The sequence below is a fragment of the Pseudophryne corroboree genome, chromosome 6 (assembly GCF_028390025.1).
Source record: "Pseudophryne corroboree isolate aPseCor3 chromosome 6, aPseCor3.hap2, whole genome shotgun sequence".
Taxonomy (NCBI): domain Eukaryota; kingdom Metazoa; phylum Chordata; class Amphibia; order Anura; family Myobatrachidae; genus Pseudophryne; species Pseudophryne corroboree.
This window is the reverse complement of record NC_086449.1, coordinates 142,202,283-142,220,059: the sequence shown is the minus strand read 5'-3', so window position 1 is coordinate 142,220,059 and position 17,777 is coordinate 142,202,283. Positions and strand designations below refer to the sequence as shown.

Below are 17,777 nucleotides of genomic sequence, written 5' to 3'. Positions count from 1 at the left end.
AATGAAAAGTTTGTGAGTTATCATTCATATTCTGACAAATGCACAGAAAATCACAAATTCTGCTAGGGTATGTAAACTTATGAGCACAACTGTGTATATATATATATATATATATATATATATATATATATAAATATATATAAAAAGCTGAGATGAGTATCACTGATCCTTTCCTATGTATGATTACACCATTTCACAAAGTCAGGTTATCCATTCCAGGACAACAAGTTTATCACTCACACTCTGTTGACAAGTGTGCACTTATGGAGGGTTTGCAGTTGCTGGAATCCCTGTCCCTGGGGCCAAGCATTTTGCTGCATGGAGCCATGAATCTACAGATCCCATTCCTCCCTTGCCCTCCCCTCTGTGTGTGCCTACCTATTCCTGCTCATGGAATGTCACAGTTGGGTGCGCACCCCCTGACATGCACGTATCACGTGTAGCATGCAATCCGCAGGAGAAAGCAAGCACACACATTGGGTGGAAATCCTGTCTGTCGGTGCATCAGACATTAAGTAACTCTTCATGAGATCTGTTGGTTTGGATAAATTAGGGCCAGATGTGGTAGTAATATCCTTCCATGAAAAGCTACAGAAAGAACATACTGTATGTAGGAGCACCTCCAGTGTAAGCTACCTACACCCATAATAACGTGCAGATCTAGGCACTCTCCCATTCATCAAACGGCCATACTAAGAGGTCTGGCCCTATGTTAGCAAAACTATCAGATCTCAAACGGAGTTACTACTGGCATACAGCATTGTCCACACTGCCCAATCATCTCAGGAGAAAATATAAGATGTATGCAAAAACAAGTATGATGCCTACATGTGCAGGACACATTAGAAGAGGGCGGAAGAGTCTGACTCTGAAACGTTCCATACATAGTGGAAGAGGATAAGTATGGGGAACGCATGGCTCTTATGCAATGTGGGTGGTTTTGGGGGCTATAAACTTAATGGAGAATGTAGCGACTAATCATGTTTTAGTGGTTGCGACATGACATTTATTGGGGTGGTGAAGCACAGTAGTGCAGGCAGGCAGCAGAGCAATAATGAGTCCTGGATCAGTCATGCCCCTCCCCTCCTACCCCCCCCCCCCCCCACCACCACCATACACACACAAATGTGATGCCACCAAGAGGGGGATAGACTACCTTTCGGACCGAGAAGCTAAGTTACTGCTGCTTCCAAAGGATGCGTAAGATGGGTCTCTGGTGAATCTGCAGGGTACCTTTACAGGAAAGCTACAGGTGGCATCAACTGTGCCACCCCTAAGCCATGCACTCTGGGTGGCAGCACCGCTCGATGATCATGACCACTGTGGGGGTGTGAAGTGATTGTCATGCCCCTTGCACAATGATCATGACCACTCTGGCATGTGGCATGGAACCCACTCTACAAATCCTGTGTTTGCCTCTGCCTGGCAAAGAACCATCTAAGCGACTTCCTCCTAACACACAGTAGCAACTTACTATAAAGAGGTGAATGGGAGCATGATGGGCATATACAGTATAGCTAGTTATAAAGCCATCATTGAGTTGTGTATGGTTTAACTTGTCTGTCCACAGTATAAGTGCTATAAACATGTGTCCTGGATAGATATGCCGTGTTATTCGATCACACTATCTTAGTGATTCATTTTTTTTTACCTTATATATATGTGAAGTGTTGATCATGGAACGGTTCATGGAACGGTTCTAGATATGATTTATGTAGCTGGAAAATACTTTTCATATGTTATATCTTCCCTCACCCACTATGATGACCAAGACACACTTTTGTACCCCTGAAGTGGTACATCAGTACTAAAGGGATCACGCCTCTCGCCCCCCCCCCCCCCCCCCCCATATCTACTTTGGCACCTATGTTCCTCTGCCTTATCCAGGTCATTGCTTCAAACAAATAATCTGAAATCATATATAATGGCTGTAACAGTATTACATCTGCATACTTGATTTAATTCCAATGACTGTTCACTTACAGGTCAAAGATAAGATAGTGGAACCCTTCTTCGGATATACTGTCATGGAGCCGTACTAGAAAGACAACAGATACAGGTATTTACAGACATGTTGGTTATAATGATTACAGGAGCAAGGTTGTATATGATCTGCCCTCTTTCCACAGACTTCCACTTGCCAAGCCCCATCGTATGTCAGCCATATCTAGTGTCCAATACATATATACCCATACTTGTATTTCCCCTAAATGTAGCTGTAATATGAATAAATAAATGAAACACAAATAATAAGAATTTACTTACCGATAATTCTATTTCTCGGAGTCCGTAGTGGATGCTGGGGTTCCTGAAAGGACCATGGGGAATAGCGGCTCCGCAGGAGACAGGGCACAAAAAGTAAAGCTTTAGGATCAGGTGGTGTGCACTGGCTCCTCCCCCTATGACCCTCCTCCAAGCCTCAGTTAGGTACTGTGCCCGGACGAGCGTACACAATAAGGAAGGATTTATGAATCCCGGGTAAGACTCATACCAGCCACACCAATCACACTGTACAACCTGTGATCTGAACCCAGTTAACAGTATGATAACAGCGGAGCCTCTGAAAGGATGGCTCACAACAATAATAACCCGATTTTTGTAACTATGTACAAGTAATGCAGATAATCCGCACTTGGGATGGGCGCCCAGCATCCACTACGGACTCCGAGAAATAGAATTATCGGTAAGTAAATTCTTATTTTCTCTATCGTCCTAGTGGATGCTGGGGTTCCTGAAAGGACCATGGGGATTATACCAAAGCTCCCAAACGGGCGGGAGAGCGCGGATGACTCTGCAGCACCGAATGAGAGAACTCCAGGTCCTCCTCAGCCAGGGTATCAAATTTGTAGGATTTTACAAACGTGTTTGCCCCTGACCAAATAGCCGCTCGGCAAAGTTGTAAAGCCGAGACCCCTCGGGCAGCCGCCCAAGATGAGCCCACCTTCCTTGTGGAATGGGCATTTACATATTTTGGCTGTGGCAGGCCTGCCACAGAATGTGCAAGCTGAATTGTATTACACATCCAACTAGCAAAAGTCTGCTTAAAAGCAAGAGCACCCAGTTTGTTGGGTGCATACAGGATAACAGCAAGTCAGTTTTCCTGACTCCAGCCGTCCTGGAACCTATATTTTCAGGGCCCTGACCACATCTAGCAACTTGGAGTCCTCCAAGTCCCTAGTAGGCGCAAGACACCACAATAAGCTGGTTCAGGTGAAACACTGACACCACCTTAGGGAGAGAACTGGGGACGAGTCCGCAGCTCTGCCCTGTCCGAATGGACAAATAGATATGGGCTTTTTTGAGAAAAAAACCACCAATTTGACACTCGCCTGGTCCAGGCCAGGTCCAAGAGCATGTTCACTTTCCATGTGAGATGCTTCAAATCCACAGATTTGACTGGTTTTAAACCAATGTGTTTTGAGGAATCCCAGAACTACGTTGAGATCCCACAGTGCCACTGGAGGCACAAAAGGGGGTTGTATATGCAATACTCCCTTGACAAACTTCTGGACTTCAGGAACTGAAGCCAATTCTTTCTGGAAGAAAAATCGACAGGGACGAAATTTGAACCTTAATGGACCCCAATTTGAGGCCCATAGACACTCCTGTTTGCAAGAAATGCAGGAATCGACCGAGTTGAAATTTCTTCGTGGGGCCTTCCTGGCCTCACACCACGCAACATATTTTCGCCACATGTGGTGATAATGTTGTGCGGTCACCTCCTTTCTGGCTTTGACCAGGGTAGGAATGACCTCTTCCTGAATGCCTTTTCCCTTAGGATCCGGCGTTCCACCGCCATGCCGTCAAACGCAGCTGCGGTAAGTCTTGGAACAGACATGGTACTTGCTGAAACAAGTCCCTTCTTAGCGGCAGAGGCCATAAGTCCTCTGTGAGCATCTCTTGAAGTTCCGGGTACCAAGTCCTTCTTGGCCAATCCGGAGCCATGAGTATAGTTCTTACTCCTCTACGTCTTATAATTCTCAGTACCTTAGGTATGAAAAGCAGAGGATGGAACACATACACCGACTGGTACACCCACGGTGTTACCAGAACGTCCACAGCTATTGCCTGAGGGTCTCTTAACCTGGCGCAATACCTGTCCCGTTTTTTTTGTTCAGACGGGACGCCATCATGTCCACCTTTGGTAATTCCCAACGGTTTACAATTATGTGGAAAACTTCCCCATGAAGTTCCCACTCTGCCGGGTGGAGGTCGTGCCTACTGAGGAAGTCTGCTTCCCAGTTTCCATTCCCGGAATGAAACACTGCTGACAGTGCTATCACATGATTTTCCGCCCAGCGAAAAGTCCTTGCAGTTTTTGCCACTGCCCTCCTGCTTCTTGTGCCGCCCTGTCTATTTACGTGGGCGACTGCCGTGATGTTTTATCCCACTGGATCAATACCGGCTGACCTTGAAGCAGAGGTCTTGCTAAGCTTAGAGCATTATAAATTTACCCTTAGCTATATTTATGTGGAGAAAAATCTCCAGACTTGATCACACTCCCTGGAAATTTTTTCCTTGTGTGACTGCTCCCCAGCCTCTCGGGCTGGCCTCCGTGGTCACCAACATCCAAAACTGAATGCCGAATCTGCGGCCCTCTAGAAGATGAGCACTCTGTAACCACCACAGGAGAGACACCCTTGTCCTTGGATATAGGGTTATCCGCTGATGCATCTGAAGATGCGATCCGGACCATTTGTCCAGCAGATCCCACTGAAAAGTTCTTGCATGAAATCTGCCGACTGGAATTGCTTCGAAGGAAGTCACCATTTTTTTACCATGGCCCTTGTGCAATGATGCACTGATTTTAGGAGGTTCCTGACTAGCTCGGATAACTCCCTGGCTTTCTCTTCCGGGAGAAACACCTTTTTCTGGACTGTGTCCAGAATCATCCCTAAGCACAGGAGACTTGTTGTCGGGATCAGCTGCGATTTTGGAATATTTAGAATCCACCCCTGCTGTTGTAACAGTATCCGAGATAGTGCTACTCCGACCTCCAACTGTTCCCTGGACTTTGCCCTTATCAGGAGATCGTCCAAGTAAGGGATAATTAAGACGCCTTTTCTTCGAAGAAGAACCATCATTTCGGCCATTACCTTGGTAAAGACCCGGGGTGCCGTAGACAATCCAAACGGCAGCGTCTGAAACTGATAGTGACAGTTCTGTACCACGAACCTGAGGTACCCTTAGTGATAAGGGCAAATTTGGGACATGGAGGTAAGCATCCCTGATGTCTCGGGACACCAGATAGTCCCCTACTTCCCGGTTCGTTATCACTGCTCTGAGTGACTCCATCTTGATTTGAACCTTTGTAAGTGTTCAAATTTTTTTAGATTTAGAATAGGTCTCACCTAGCCTTCTGGCTTCAGTACCACAATATAGTGTGGAATAATACCCCTTTTCTTGTTGTAGGAGGGGTAATTTAATTATCACCTGCTGGGAATACAGCTCGTGAATTTTTTCCCATACTGCCTCCTTGTCGGAGGGAGACCTTGGTAAAGCAGACTTCAGGAGCCTGCGCAGGGGAAACGTCTCGACATTCCAAACTGTACCCCTGGGATACTACTTGTAGGATCCAGGGGTCCTGTACGGTCTCAGCGTCATGCTGAGAGCTTGTCAGAAGCGGTGGAACGCTTCTGTTCCTGGGAATGGGCTGCCTGCTGCAGTCTTCTTCCCTTTCCTCTATCCCTGGGCAGATATGACTCTTATAGGGACGAAAGGACTGAAGCTGAAAAGACGGTGTCTTTTTCTGCAGAGATGTGACTTAGGGTAAAAACGGTGGATTTTCCAGCAGTTGCCGTGGCCACCAGGTCCGATGGACCGACCCCAAATAACTCCTCTTCCTTTATACGGCAATACACCTTTGTGCCGTTTGGAATCTGCATCACCTGACCACTGTCGTGTCCATAAACATCTTCTGGCAGATATGGACATCGCACTTACTCTTGATGCCAGAGTGCAAATATCCCTCTGTGCATCTCGCATATATAGAAATACATCCTTTAAATGCTCTATATTTTTAGTCAGGGAATCCGACCAAGCCACCCCAGCTCTGCCCATCCAGGCTGAGGCGATCGCTGGTCGCAGTATAACACCAGTATGTGTGTATATACTTTTTATGATATTTTTCCAGCCTCCTGTCAGCTGGCTCCTTGAGGACGGCCCTATCTATAGACGGTACCGCCACTTGTTCTGATAAGCGTGTGAGCGCCTTATCCACCCTAAGGGGTGTTTCCCAAAGCGCCCTAACTTCTGGCGGGAAAGGGTATACCGCCCATATTTTCTATCGGGGGGAACCCACGCATCATCACACACTTCATTTAATTTATCTGATTCAGGAAAAACTACGGTAGTTTTTTCACATCCCACATAATACCCTCTTTTGTGGTACTTGTAGTATCAGAAATATGTAACCCTCCTTCATTGCCCTTAACGTGTGGCCCTAATAAGGAATACGTTTGTTTATTCACCGTCGACACTGGATTCAGTGTCCCTGTCTGTGTCTGTGTCGACTGACTAAAGTAAACGGGCGTTTTAAAACCCCTGACGGTGTTTTTGAGACGTCTGGACCGGTACTAATTGTTTGTCGGCCGTCTCATGTCGTCAACCGACCTTGGCGCGTGTTGACATTATCACGTAATTCCCTAAATAAGCCATCCATTCCGGTGTCGACTCCCTAGAGAGTGACATCACCATTACAGGCAATTGCTCCGCCTCCTCACCAACATCGTCCTCATACATGTCAACACACACGTACCGACACACAGCACACACACAGGGAATGCTCTGATAGAGGACAGGACCCACTAGCCCTTTGGAGAGACAGAGGGAGAGTTTGCCAGCACACACCAAAAACGCTATAATTATATAGGGACAACCTTATATAAGTGTTTTCCCTTATAGCATCTTTTTTATATATTTCTAACGCCAAATTAGTGCCCCCCCTCTCTGTTTTAACCCTGTTTCTGTAGTGCAGTGCAGGGGAGAGCCTGGGAGCCTTCCCTCCAGCCTTTCTGTGAGGGAAAATGGCGCTGTGTGCTGAGGAGATAGGCCCCGCCCCTTTTTCGGCGGCCTCGTCTCCCGCTCTTAACGGATTCTGGCAGGGGTTAAATATCTCCATATAGCCCCCGGAGGCTATATGTGAGGTATTTTTAGCCAAAAAAGGTTTTCATTTGCCTCCCAGGGCGCCCCCCTCCCAGCGCCCTGCACCCTCAGTGACTGCCGTGTGAAGTGTGCTGAGAGGAAAATGGCGCACAGCTGCAGTGCTGTGCGCTACCTTAAGAAGACTGAGGAGTCTTCTGCCGCCGATTCTGGACCTCTTCTCGTTTCAGCATTTGCAAGGGGGCCGGCGGCGAGGCTCCGGTGACCATCCAGGCTGTACCTGTGATCGTCCCTCTGGAGCTAATGTCCAGTAGCCAAGAAGCCAATCCATCCTGCACGCAGGTGAGTTCACTTCTTCTCCCCTAAGTCCCTCGTTGCAGTGATCCTGTTGCCAGCAGGACTCACTGTAAAATAAAAAACCTAAGCTAAACTTTTCTAAGCAGCTCTTTAGGAGAGCCACCTAGATTGCACCCTTCTCGGCCGGGCACAAAAATCTAACTGAGGCTTGGAGGAGGGTCATAGGGGGAGGAGCCAGTGCACACCACCTGATCCTAAAGCTTTACTTTTTGTGCCCTGTCTCCTGCGGAGCCGCTATTCCCCATGGTCCTTTCAGGAACCCCAGCATCCACTAGGACGATAGAGAAAGGTGTATTCGTGTTAGTAACGCTTACCAATATTTGGGTGCTTTAGTAGGCGACAGATCCGGGCTTCTCTCTCTAATTTCTGATGATCTGTGGGGTCAGAAGAATGAGCTCAGGTTAGTACAGAGACTCTACGCAGCATGAAGTTATAACCTGGATATCCTTGTACTGAGATCTGCATTTCTCACATCTTAGAAAATACCCCTGAATACATGAGACAATAGAATGCAGGTGTATTGTGGGATCTGGCTGCCAGTTTGTAACAGAAGAATTTCTTCTCAATATAAAAGGTACTAGGTTAGAGGTATGTATCCTGTGGCCTTCTGATCACTGTGGAATGGTATGCAGTCATGTCAACATTAAGAATATCAACACCAGACTGTAGACATGGCCTGAATTTCGACATTCAGAATGTCGACACAGACATAATGTCCTCAATGTGAATGTCTACTGACACAATGTGGACAGTCCATTTCTGCGGTTAGGGCCAGGCTGTGGTTAGGGTTAAGTTGTGATTAGGGCTAGGTTGTAGTTAGGGCTAGGCTGTGGTTATGGCTAGAATGCAGTTAGGGCTAGGATACAGTTAGGGCTAAGTTGTGGTTAGGGTTAAGCTGCAATTAGGTCTAGGTTGCTGTTAGGTCTAGGCAGTGGTAAGCGCTAGGCTGCGGTTAAGGCTAGACTGCGGTAATGTCTAGGCTGTGGTGTTTGGCTGCGGTTAGGGCTAGGCTGTGGTAAGCGCTAGGCAGCAGTTAGGGCTAGGCTGCGGTTAGGGCTAGGCTGCAAATAGGGCTTAGGCTGCGGTTAGGTCTAGGCTGCGGTTAGGGCTAGGCAGTAGTTAGGGCTAGGCTGCGGTTATGGCTAGGCTGTGGTTAGGGCTAGGCTGTAGTTAGGGCTAGGCTGCGGTTATGGCTAGGCTGTGGTTAGGTCTAGGCTGCAGTTTGGGCTAGGTAGTAGTTAGGGCTAGGCTGCAGTTAGGGCTAGGCTGCGGTTAGGTATAGGCTGCAGTTAGGACTAGCTGCGGTTAAGGCTAGGTAGTAGTTAGGGCTAGACTGCAGTTCAGGCTAGACTGTGGATAGGGCTAGGCTGCGGTTAGGGCTAGGCTGCGGTTAGGGCTAGGCTGTGGCTAGTGCTAGGTAGTAGTTAGGGCTAGACTGCAGTTCAGGCTAGACTGTGGCTAGGGCTAGGCTGCAGTAATGGCTAGGCTGCGGTTAGGGCTAGGCTGCGGCTAGGGCTAGGTAGTAGTTAGGGCTAGACTGTAGTTCAGGCTAGACTGTGGATAGGGCTAGGCTGCAGTTAACGTAGGGGTTAGGGCTCAAATCTGTTGAAAATGTTATGTCGCCTTGCTGACTGTTGTCTGGCAATGTCATCATTGTGACTGATATTTAACATTTCAACATAATGTCCATGTCGACGTTCAGACCATGTTGGCATTCAGAATGCCGACTTTTTCTACCACACCCTATTGAACTAATGTCCCAGCATCTGCTTGCAGATTTTGGGTAGGACATTAGTAATACAAAATTGGCATCCTGCAGACAACCTCTTTTATTTTTCATAAATAGAAATATACCAAGAGGGATATTATTATTATTATTATTATTATTAACAACAGGTTTTTTATATAGCTCACAAGTGTTATGCAGCACTTCACAAAGTAAGTCAGTGACATGTTCCTTCCATATGGATTAAGAATGAATGCAGAAAGAAAATGTGCTACCATCCCTCTCAACAAAACTGTCCATGTCACCCACAAAGCAAAGCACCATCTATTGCTACCTTGCACCTCTTGGCCATCTATTATGTGGTGATGCTTTTGTACAGTATGATAAGCCTGCAGCCAGCTCATATAGCATTTACTGCTAGGATATTGCACACGTTATCTGTATTCGATCGTTAGATGGAGAGTGGAGACCAGGGCATGGAACTGAAAATTACAAAGATATCAAGGGCAAATTCTGATTGGAGGACATGTATTATTATCTGCTTATTAACTAGTCACATTTTATAATATAATCATTTCTCTTCCTGACAAATAACAAATTGGTTCCCTAGTTGCTGTGTTTGTTTGTTTTCTTGCATTGTTTTTATTTTTATAGACTCTCTTGACTCAGAAGTCTCCAGGGGCCTGAAACTGCAGCTCTGTCAGCTCATCTCTTAATCCAGCTCTGCCCGGCACTGACTAGGTTTTGGAGTTGGGGAGACTAAATTACGATGTTTGTGAGCACTGAGCATAAAACTAGACACTTACGGCCTCATTTAGAGTTGGGCCCTTGAGACAGCCCACTGCAGTGAGACGTTATTCCCACAAGAAGTAACACGTTTGTTTGGAACCTAGTATCTGCTAATAGACTATACATGGTTAAACAGAGGGATAGACCAAATCTTCCTTATCTAGAACAGTTTCCAAGTCTATGGTCACCCCCTCAGTCAAACATGTGAGCCCCTTAATTCCTGACTCAGCAGTTCCAAGATTGTCAGGGGTTCCAGAAACAAAATAGGCAGGTTCTTAATCAAGCTCCTCCAAAGGTGAGTCAATTGTCTACCGCTCTGTACCCAGAATAGTCCAGAATGGGAAATGTGATCTGTATGGAAGTATGTAATCTGAAACAAAGGACTGGCTGGCGATAACGGTTCCAAAAGGACTGTCTCTGAGGAATGAGAATAAACATTTCCCAGTCCCAAACTCTGCCACCCATGAAAATCCTGTTGGTTTATGCACCCACTGAAAACGAGATGACCTCGGCCTATCCAGCCGTAGGAGAGAAAAGGGTTCCAAGGCCTTCATGAATGGTCTCCAATGAGTGCACCTTAAGTTCCCTCAAGATTGTCTCATTAGTATGTGTGTGTTTTCCACCCTCCAATTGTAGAACATACCTCAGTATGGTTAGCCAGTTCTGTCATTATTAATATTGTATTTCACTGTGGTGATTTTGTAGACACTGCAGCAGAACAGCCAAGGATAAAGGAGGAAGAGAGGAGCCACGGAAGTAGGGCTAAGGAAGAGCCCAGAAGTGCACTATTATTGTGGAGCTGTCATCACTGGTCTGCACAGAAAACAGCCAAGGGTCACCCCTGGTAATGTGACTTAAGGAATCATTTATTAATTATTGTTTTTTAGACCCGATAATAAGAATTTCTTTGCTATTAGCTGCAATATCAAAATTTTTACCACCCAGTATTAAAACTTACATCCAGGGACAAAGGCCCCAATAGCCGTCCCTGCAATGTGTAAAGCAAAGTGATCACATAAGCCATCACTTTACTTTGTATTGCTGAACTTTGGGCGGCCTACCGTCTGATGACCACGCATGCACGAGTGGCTATTTGGAGGGCGGGATCCGGTAAATTATGTGTTATGTAGGTCATAGGCAACAAAAGCTACTGCCAACCTCCCAAATGCTTCACATTCCGTAGCTTGGTACATCTCTCAATATACCTCAAGGACACTTATGGGGGCTGCTGTTGCAATCGGAAATGGGATATGTGCTATGGAGCACCTGTCATACGTCCAGGGGATACTTACATTTGTGGGTAGCCCCTGATAACAGACTTGGTAGAGATAGTGTATACACAGAAGATAGTCTCCAGCAAATAGCTAGCCGCACCTGACTGGATGGTTGCAGATTCACCTCTGCAACAGATACTGTAGTTCATTGCTCATGCATACATTATAAGTGTTAGTGGGAAAATGTTAATAACGTTTGTTAGCTACGTTGATCTGATATTTAGAATAAAACTAATTTAATAGCGGGTGTGGTTTATTTGAGGGATGATGCTTATCAGATTATGGGGGGGGAACCAATTAGCCCCAATGCCATGTTGGCCTATTAAAATGGCTGGATATCGCGATTAATGACTGATGGTCAATATCACGGTATCAAATTAGAGGCCGAAATTGGACCCGCAATCGAGCGAAAACACATGCGATTGTGGATAAGTCCTTGATCCCATGTGTTATTGCAGATTATACTTTGGGTGCCTGAGGGGGGAGGAGCACGCCACATCAGGGCTGATTGGATAGCTCCCGGCAATACAAATACCTGCGGTAATTGGATACACCCCTATGAATATATAGAAAATCTAAAACATTAAGTTAGAAAAAGGAATTGTAAACAGTAAAATAAATAGTGATGTCAGTAAACAAAGAGAAATATCCAGGGCTGGCTAGTTTATCTTACTATCGCGATTAGTCCTAGCTGCCGCAAATGTACCAGGGCTTGATCATACATCTAACTGTCCCGATTTAGGCAGAACAGTTCCAGTTGGAGGGCTCTGCATTGATCAAGACATCTTTGTGATAACTTGTCATCTATAGAGAAAAAAAATATCCCAGGTCACTCACTGAAGATAACCAAGTATGAAGACTCCGTTGCAGCTCCCAGACGAGGAGCTGACCTATTTTCAGAGAAAAATAATTCAAAGGAAGCCCTAAAGGTCTTATCACAAATATTGACAATATTTTACATAATCCATCAACCTTGATCATTAGGGAGGCTCATAGCTTTAGTCCCGTCTGCCCAATGTTTTAAGGAAGACTAGAGGCCTTCTCTACCAATCACACCTCAGGGAATGGTCATGCAGTGATGGTGGGGAGAGAAACAGGAGTGGGGTGGAGGAAGGCTGAAGAATGTTTGGGTTTCTACTAGAGATGAGCGGGTTCGGTTCCTCTGAATCCGAACCCGCCCGAACTTCAGGTTTTTTACACGGGTCCGAGCAGGCTCGGATCTTCCCGCCTTGCTCGGCTAACCCGAGCGCGCCCGAACGTCATCATCACGCTGTCGGATTCTCGCGAGGCTCGGATTCTATCGCGAGACTCGGATTCTATATAAGGAGCCGCACGTCGCCGCCATTTTCACACGTGCATTGAGAGTCATAGGGAGAGGACGTGGCTGGCGTCCTCTCCGTTTAGAGAAGAGAGAGACACAGTATTTTCGGGGAGCATTATTAGGAGGAGTACTACTGTATACTACTATACTACTTGCTGAAGTGATATTTATAGATTAGATAGTGTGACTGTAAGTGTATTATCTGACTTGTGGGGGAGACACTGACAGTGGGGAGCAGTTAGAGTCTGAGAGCAGGACTCAGGGGTACATATAACGTACAGTGCACACTTTTGCTGCCAGAGTCAGTGCCACACTGCCATTGTTGTGACCACACTGACCACCAGTATAATAATATATTTTGTGATTGTCTGCTTTGGCCTCGGAGTACTAGTTGCAAGTTGCAACGTGACCTGTCCTGAAGTGACCACCAGTTTAATAATCAATCATCACCAGTTTAATATATATATATATATATATATATATATATATATATAATATTGTATACCACCTACCCGTGGTTTTTTTTTCATTCTTCTTTATACATACTACTATAGTAGCTTACTGTAGCAGTCTGCGGTGCTGTGCTGACCTGACAGTGTCCAGCAGGTCCGTCATCAGTCATTACATAATAAATATATATAGTACCTGTCCGGCTGCAGTACTAGTGATATTATATTGATTTCATCTCATTATCAATAATTTATCATCCAGTCTAGACTCTATATTAGCAGCAGACACAGTACGTTAGTCCACGGCTGTAGCTATCTCTGTGTCGGCACTCGGCAGTCCATCCATAATTGTATACCACCTACCCGTGGTTTTTTTCTTTCTTTCTTCTTTGTACATACTACTATAGAGTATAGTAGCTTACTGTAGCAGTCTGCGGTGCTGCTGAGCTGACAGTGTCCAGCAGGTCCGTCATCAGTCATCATTACCTAATAAATATATTATCTACCTGTCCGGCTGCAGTACTAGTGATATTATATATACATACATATATATATTGATTTCATCTCATTATCAATCATCCAGTCTATATTAGCAGCAGACACAGTACGTTAGTCCACGGCTGTAGCTACCTCTGTGTCGGCACTCAGCAGTCCATCCATAATTGTATACCACCTACCCGTGGTTTTTTTTTTTCGTTCTTCTTTGTACATACTACTATAGTATAGTAGCTTACTGTAGCAGTCTGCGGTGCTGCTGAGCTGACAGTGTCCAGCAGGTCCGTCATCAGTCATCATTACCTAATAAATATATTATCTACCTGTCCGGCTGCAGTACTAGTGATATTATATATACATACATATATATATTGATTTCATCTCATTATCAATCATCCAGTCTATATTAGCAGCAGACACAGTACGTTAGTCCACGGCTGTAGCTACCTCTGTGTCGGCACTCGGCAGTCCATCCATAATTGTATACCACCTCCCCGTGGTTTTTTTTTTTCTTTCTTCTTTGTACATACTACTATAGTATAGTAGCTTACTGTAGCAGTCTGCGGTGCTGCTGAGCTGACAGTGTCCAGCAGGTCCGTCATCAGTCATCATTACCTAATAAATATATTATCTACCTGTCCGGCTGCAGTACTAGTGATATTATATATACATACATATATATATTGATTTCATCTCATTATCAATCATCCAGTCTATATTAGCAGCAGACACAGTACGTTAGTCCACGGCTGTAGCTACCTCTGTGTCGGCACTCGGCAGTCCATCCATAATTGTATACCACCTACCCGTAGTTTTTTTTTTTTTCGTTCTTCTTTGTACATACTACTATAGTATAGTAGCTTACTGTAGCAGTCTGCGGTGCTGCTGAGCTGACAGTGTCCAGCAGGTCCGTCATCAGTCATCATTACCTAATAAATATATTATCTACCTGTCCGGCTGCAGTACTAGTGATATTATATATACATACATATATATATTGATTTCATCTCATTATCAATCATCCAGTCTATATTAGCAGCAGACACAGTACGTTAGTCCACGGCTGTAGCTACCTCTGTGTCGGCACTCGGCAGTCCATCCATAAGTATACTAGTATCCATCCATCTCCATTGTTTACCTGAGGTGCCTTTTAGTTGTGCCTATTAAAATATGGAGAACAAAAATGTTGAGGTTCCAAAATTAGGGAAAGATCAAGATTCACTTCCACCTCGTGCTGAAGCTGCTGCCACTAGTCATGGCCGAGACGATGAAATGCCAGCAACGTCGTCTGCCAAGGCCGATGCCCAATGTCATAGTACAGAGCATGTCAAATCCAAAACACCAAATATCAGTAAAAAAAGGACTCCAAAACCTAAAATAAAATTGTCGGAGGAGAAGCGTAAACTTGCCAATATGCCATTTACCACACGGAGTGGCAAGGAACGGCTGAGGCCCTGGCCTATGTTCATGGCTAGTGGTTCAGCTTCACATGAGGATGGAAGCACTCAGCCTCTCGCTAGAAAACTGAAAAGACTCAAGCTGGCAAAAGCACCACAAAGAACTGTGCGTTCTTCGAAATCCCAAATCCACAAGGAGAGTCCAATTGTGTCGGTTGCGATGCCTGACCTTCCCAACACTGGACGTGAAGAGCATGCGCCTTCCACCATTTGCACGCCCCCTGCAAGTGCTGGAAGGAGCACCCGCAGTCCAGTTCCTGATAGTCAGATTGAAGATGTCAGTGTTGAAGTACACCAGGATGAGGAGGATATGGGTGTTGCTGGCGCTGGGGAGGAAATTGACCAGGAGGATTCTGATGGTGAGGTGGTTTGTTTAAGTCAGGCACCCGGGGAGACACCTGTTGTCCATGGGAGGAATATGGCCACTGACATGCCTGGTGAAAATACCAAAAAAATCAGCTCTTCGGTGTGGAAGTATTTCAACAGAAATGCGGACAACAGGTGTCAAGCCGTGTGTTGCCTTTGTCAAGCTGTAATAAGTAGGGGTAAGGACGTTAACCACCTCGGAACATCCTCCCTTATACGTCACCTGCAGCGCATTCATAATAAGTCAGTGACAAGTTCAAAAACTTTGGGTGACAGCGGAAGCAGTCCACTGACCAGTAAATCCCTTCCTCTTGTAACCAAGCTCACGCAAACCACCCCACCAACTCCCTCAGTGTCAATTTCCTCCTTCCCCAGGAATGCCAATAGTCCTGCAGGCCATGTCACTGGCAATTCTGACGATTCCTCTCCTGCCTGGGATTCCTCCGATGCATCCTTGCGTGTAACGCCTACTGCTGCTGGCGCTGCTGTTGTTGCTGCTGGGAGTCGATGGTCATCCCAGAGGGGAAGTCGTAAGACCACTTTTACTACTTCCACCAAGCAATTGACTGTCCAACAGTCCTTTGCGAGGAAGATGAAATATCACAGCAGTCATCCTACTGCAAAGCGGATAACTGAGGCCTTGGCATCCTGGGTGGTGAGAAACGTGGTTCTGGTATCCATCATTACTGCAGAGCCAACTAGAGACTTGTTGGAGGTACTGTGTCCCCGGTACCAAATACCATCTAGGTTCCATTTCTCTAGGCAGGCGATACCGAAAATGTACACAGACCTCAGAAAAAGAGTCACCAGTGTCCTAAAAAATGCAGCTGTACCCAATGTCCACTTAACCACGGACATGTGGACAAGTGGAGCAGGGCAGGGTCAGGACTATATGACTGTGACAGCCCACTGGGTAGATGTATGGACTCCCGCCGCAAGAACAGCAGCGGCGGCACCAGTAGCAGCATCTCGCAAACGCCAACTCTTTCCTAGGCAGGCTACGCTTTGTATCACCGGTTTCCAGAATACGCACACAGCTGAAAACCTCTTACGGAAACTGAGGAAGATCATCGCGGAATGGCTTACCCCAATTGGACTCTCCTGTGGATTTGTGGCATCGGACAACGCCAGCAATATTGTGTGTGCATTAAATATGGGCAAATTCCAGCACGTCCCATGTTTTGCACATACCTTGAATTTGGTGGTGCAGAATTATTTAAAAAACGACAGGGGCGTGCAAGAGATGCTGTCGGTGGCCAGAAGAATTGCGGGACACTTTCGGCGTACAGGCACCACGTACAGAAGACTGGAGCACCACCAAAAACTACTGAACCTGCCCTGCCATCATCTGAAGCAAGAAGTGGTAACGAGGTGGAATTCAACCCTCTATATGCTTCAGAGGTTGGAGGAGCAGCAAAAGGCCATTCAAGCCTATACAATTGAGCACGATATAGGAGGTGGAATGCACCTGTCTCAAGCGCAGTGGAGAATGATTTCAACGTTGTGCAAGGTTCTGATGCCCTTTGAACTTGCCACACGTGAAGTCAGTTCAGACACTGCCAGCCTGAGTCAGGTCATTCCCCTCATCAGGCTTTTGCAGAAGAAGCTGGAGACATTGAAGGAGGAGCTAACACGGAGCGATTCCGCTAGGCATGTGGGACTTGTGGATGGAGCCCTTAATTCGCTTAACAAGGATTCACGGGTGGTCAATCTGTTGAAATCAGAGCACTACATTTTGGCCACCGTGCTCGATCCTAGATTTAAAGCCTACCTTGGATCTCTCTTTCCGGCAGACACAAGTCTGCTGGGGTTGAAAGACCTGCTGGTGAGAAAATTGTCAAGTCAAGCGGAACGCGACCTGTCAACATCTCCTCCTTCACATTCTCCCGCAACTGGGGGTGCGAGGAAAAGGCTCAGAATTCCGAGCCCACCCGCTGGCGGTGATGCAGGGCAGTCTGGAGCGACTGCTGATGCTGACATCTGGTCCGGACTGAAGGACCTGACAATGATTACGGACATGTCGTCTACTGTCACTGCATATGATTCTCTCAACATTGAAAGAATGGTGGAGGATTATATGAGTGACCGCATCCAAGTAGGCACGTCACACAGTCCGTACTTATACTGGCAGGAAAAAGAGGCAATTTGGAGGCCCTTGCACAAACTGGCTTTATTCTACCTAAGTTGCCCTCCCACAAGTGTGTACTCCGAAAGAGTGTTTAGTGCCGCCGCTCACCTTGTCAGCAATCGGCGTACGAGGTTACATCCAGAAAATGTGGAGAAGATGATGTTCATTAAAATGAATTATAATCAATTCCTCCGTGGAGACATTGACCAGCAGCAATTGCCTCCACAAAGTACACAGGGAGCTGAGATGGTGGATTCCAGTGGGGACGAATTGATAATCTGTGAGGAGGGGGATGTACACGGTGATATATCGGA

General features: G+C 46.2%; 1 protein-coding gene across 17 annotated transcripts in view; it reads right to left on the bottom strand.

Moving 5' to 3' along the window:
• CAMK2B (calcium/calmodulin dependent protein kinase II beta) overlaps positions 1-17,777 on the bottom strand; it is a 197,303-nt gene that overhangs the window by 90,341 nt on the left and 89,185 nt on the right. For all 17 annotated transcript variants that reach the window (XM_063931931.1, XM_063931932.1, XM_063931929.1 and 14 more), the window contains 2 exons: positions 7,773-7,832; positions 1,984-2,038 (listed from right to left, as the gene is read on the bottom strand). In XM_063931931.1, the coding sequence (XP_063788001.1) occupies positions 1,984-2,038; positions 7,773-7,832 (115 nt within the window). The remainder of the gene's footprint in view (positions 1-1,983; positions 2,039-7,772; positions 7,833-17,777) is intronic.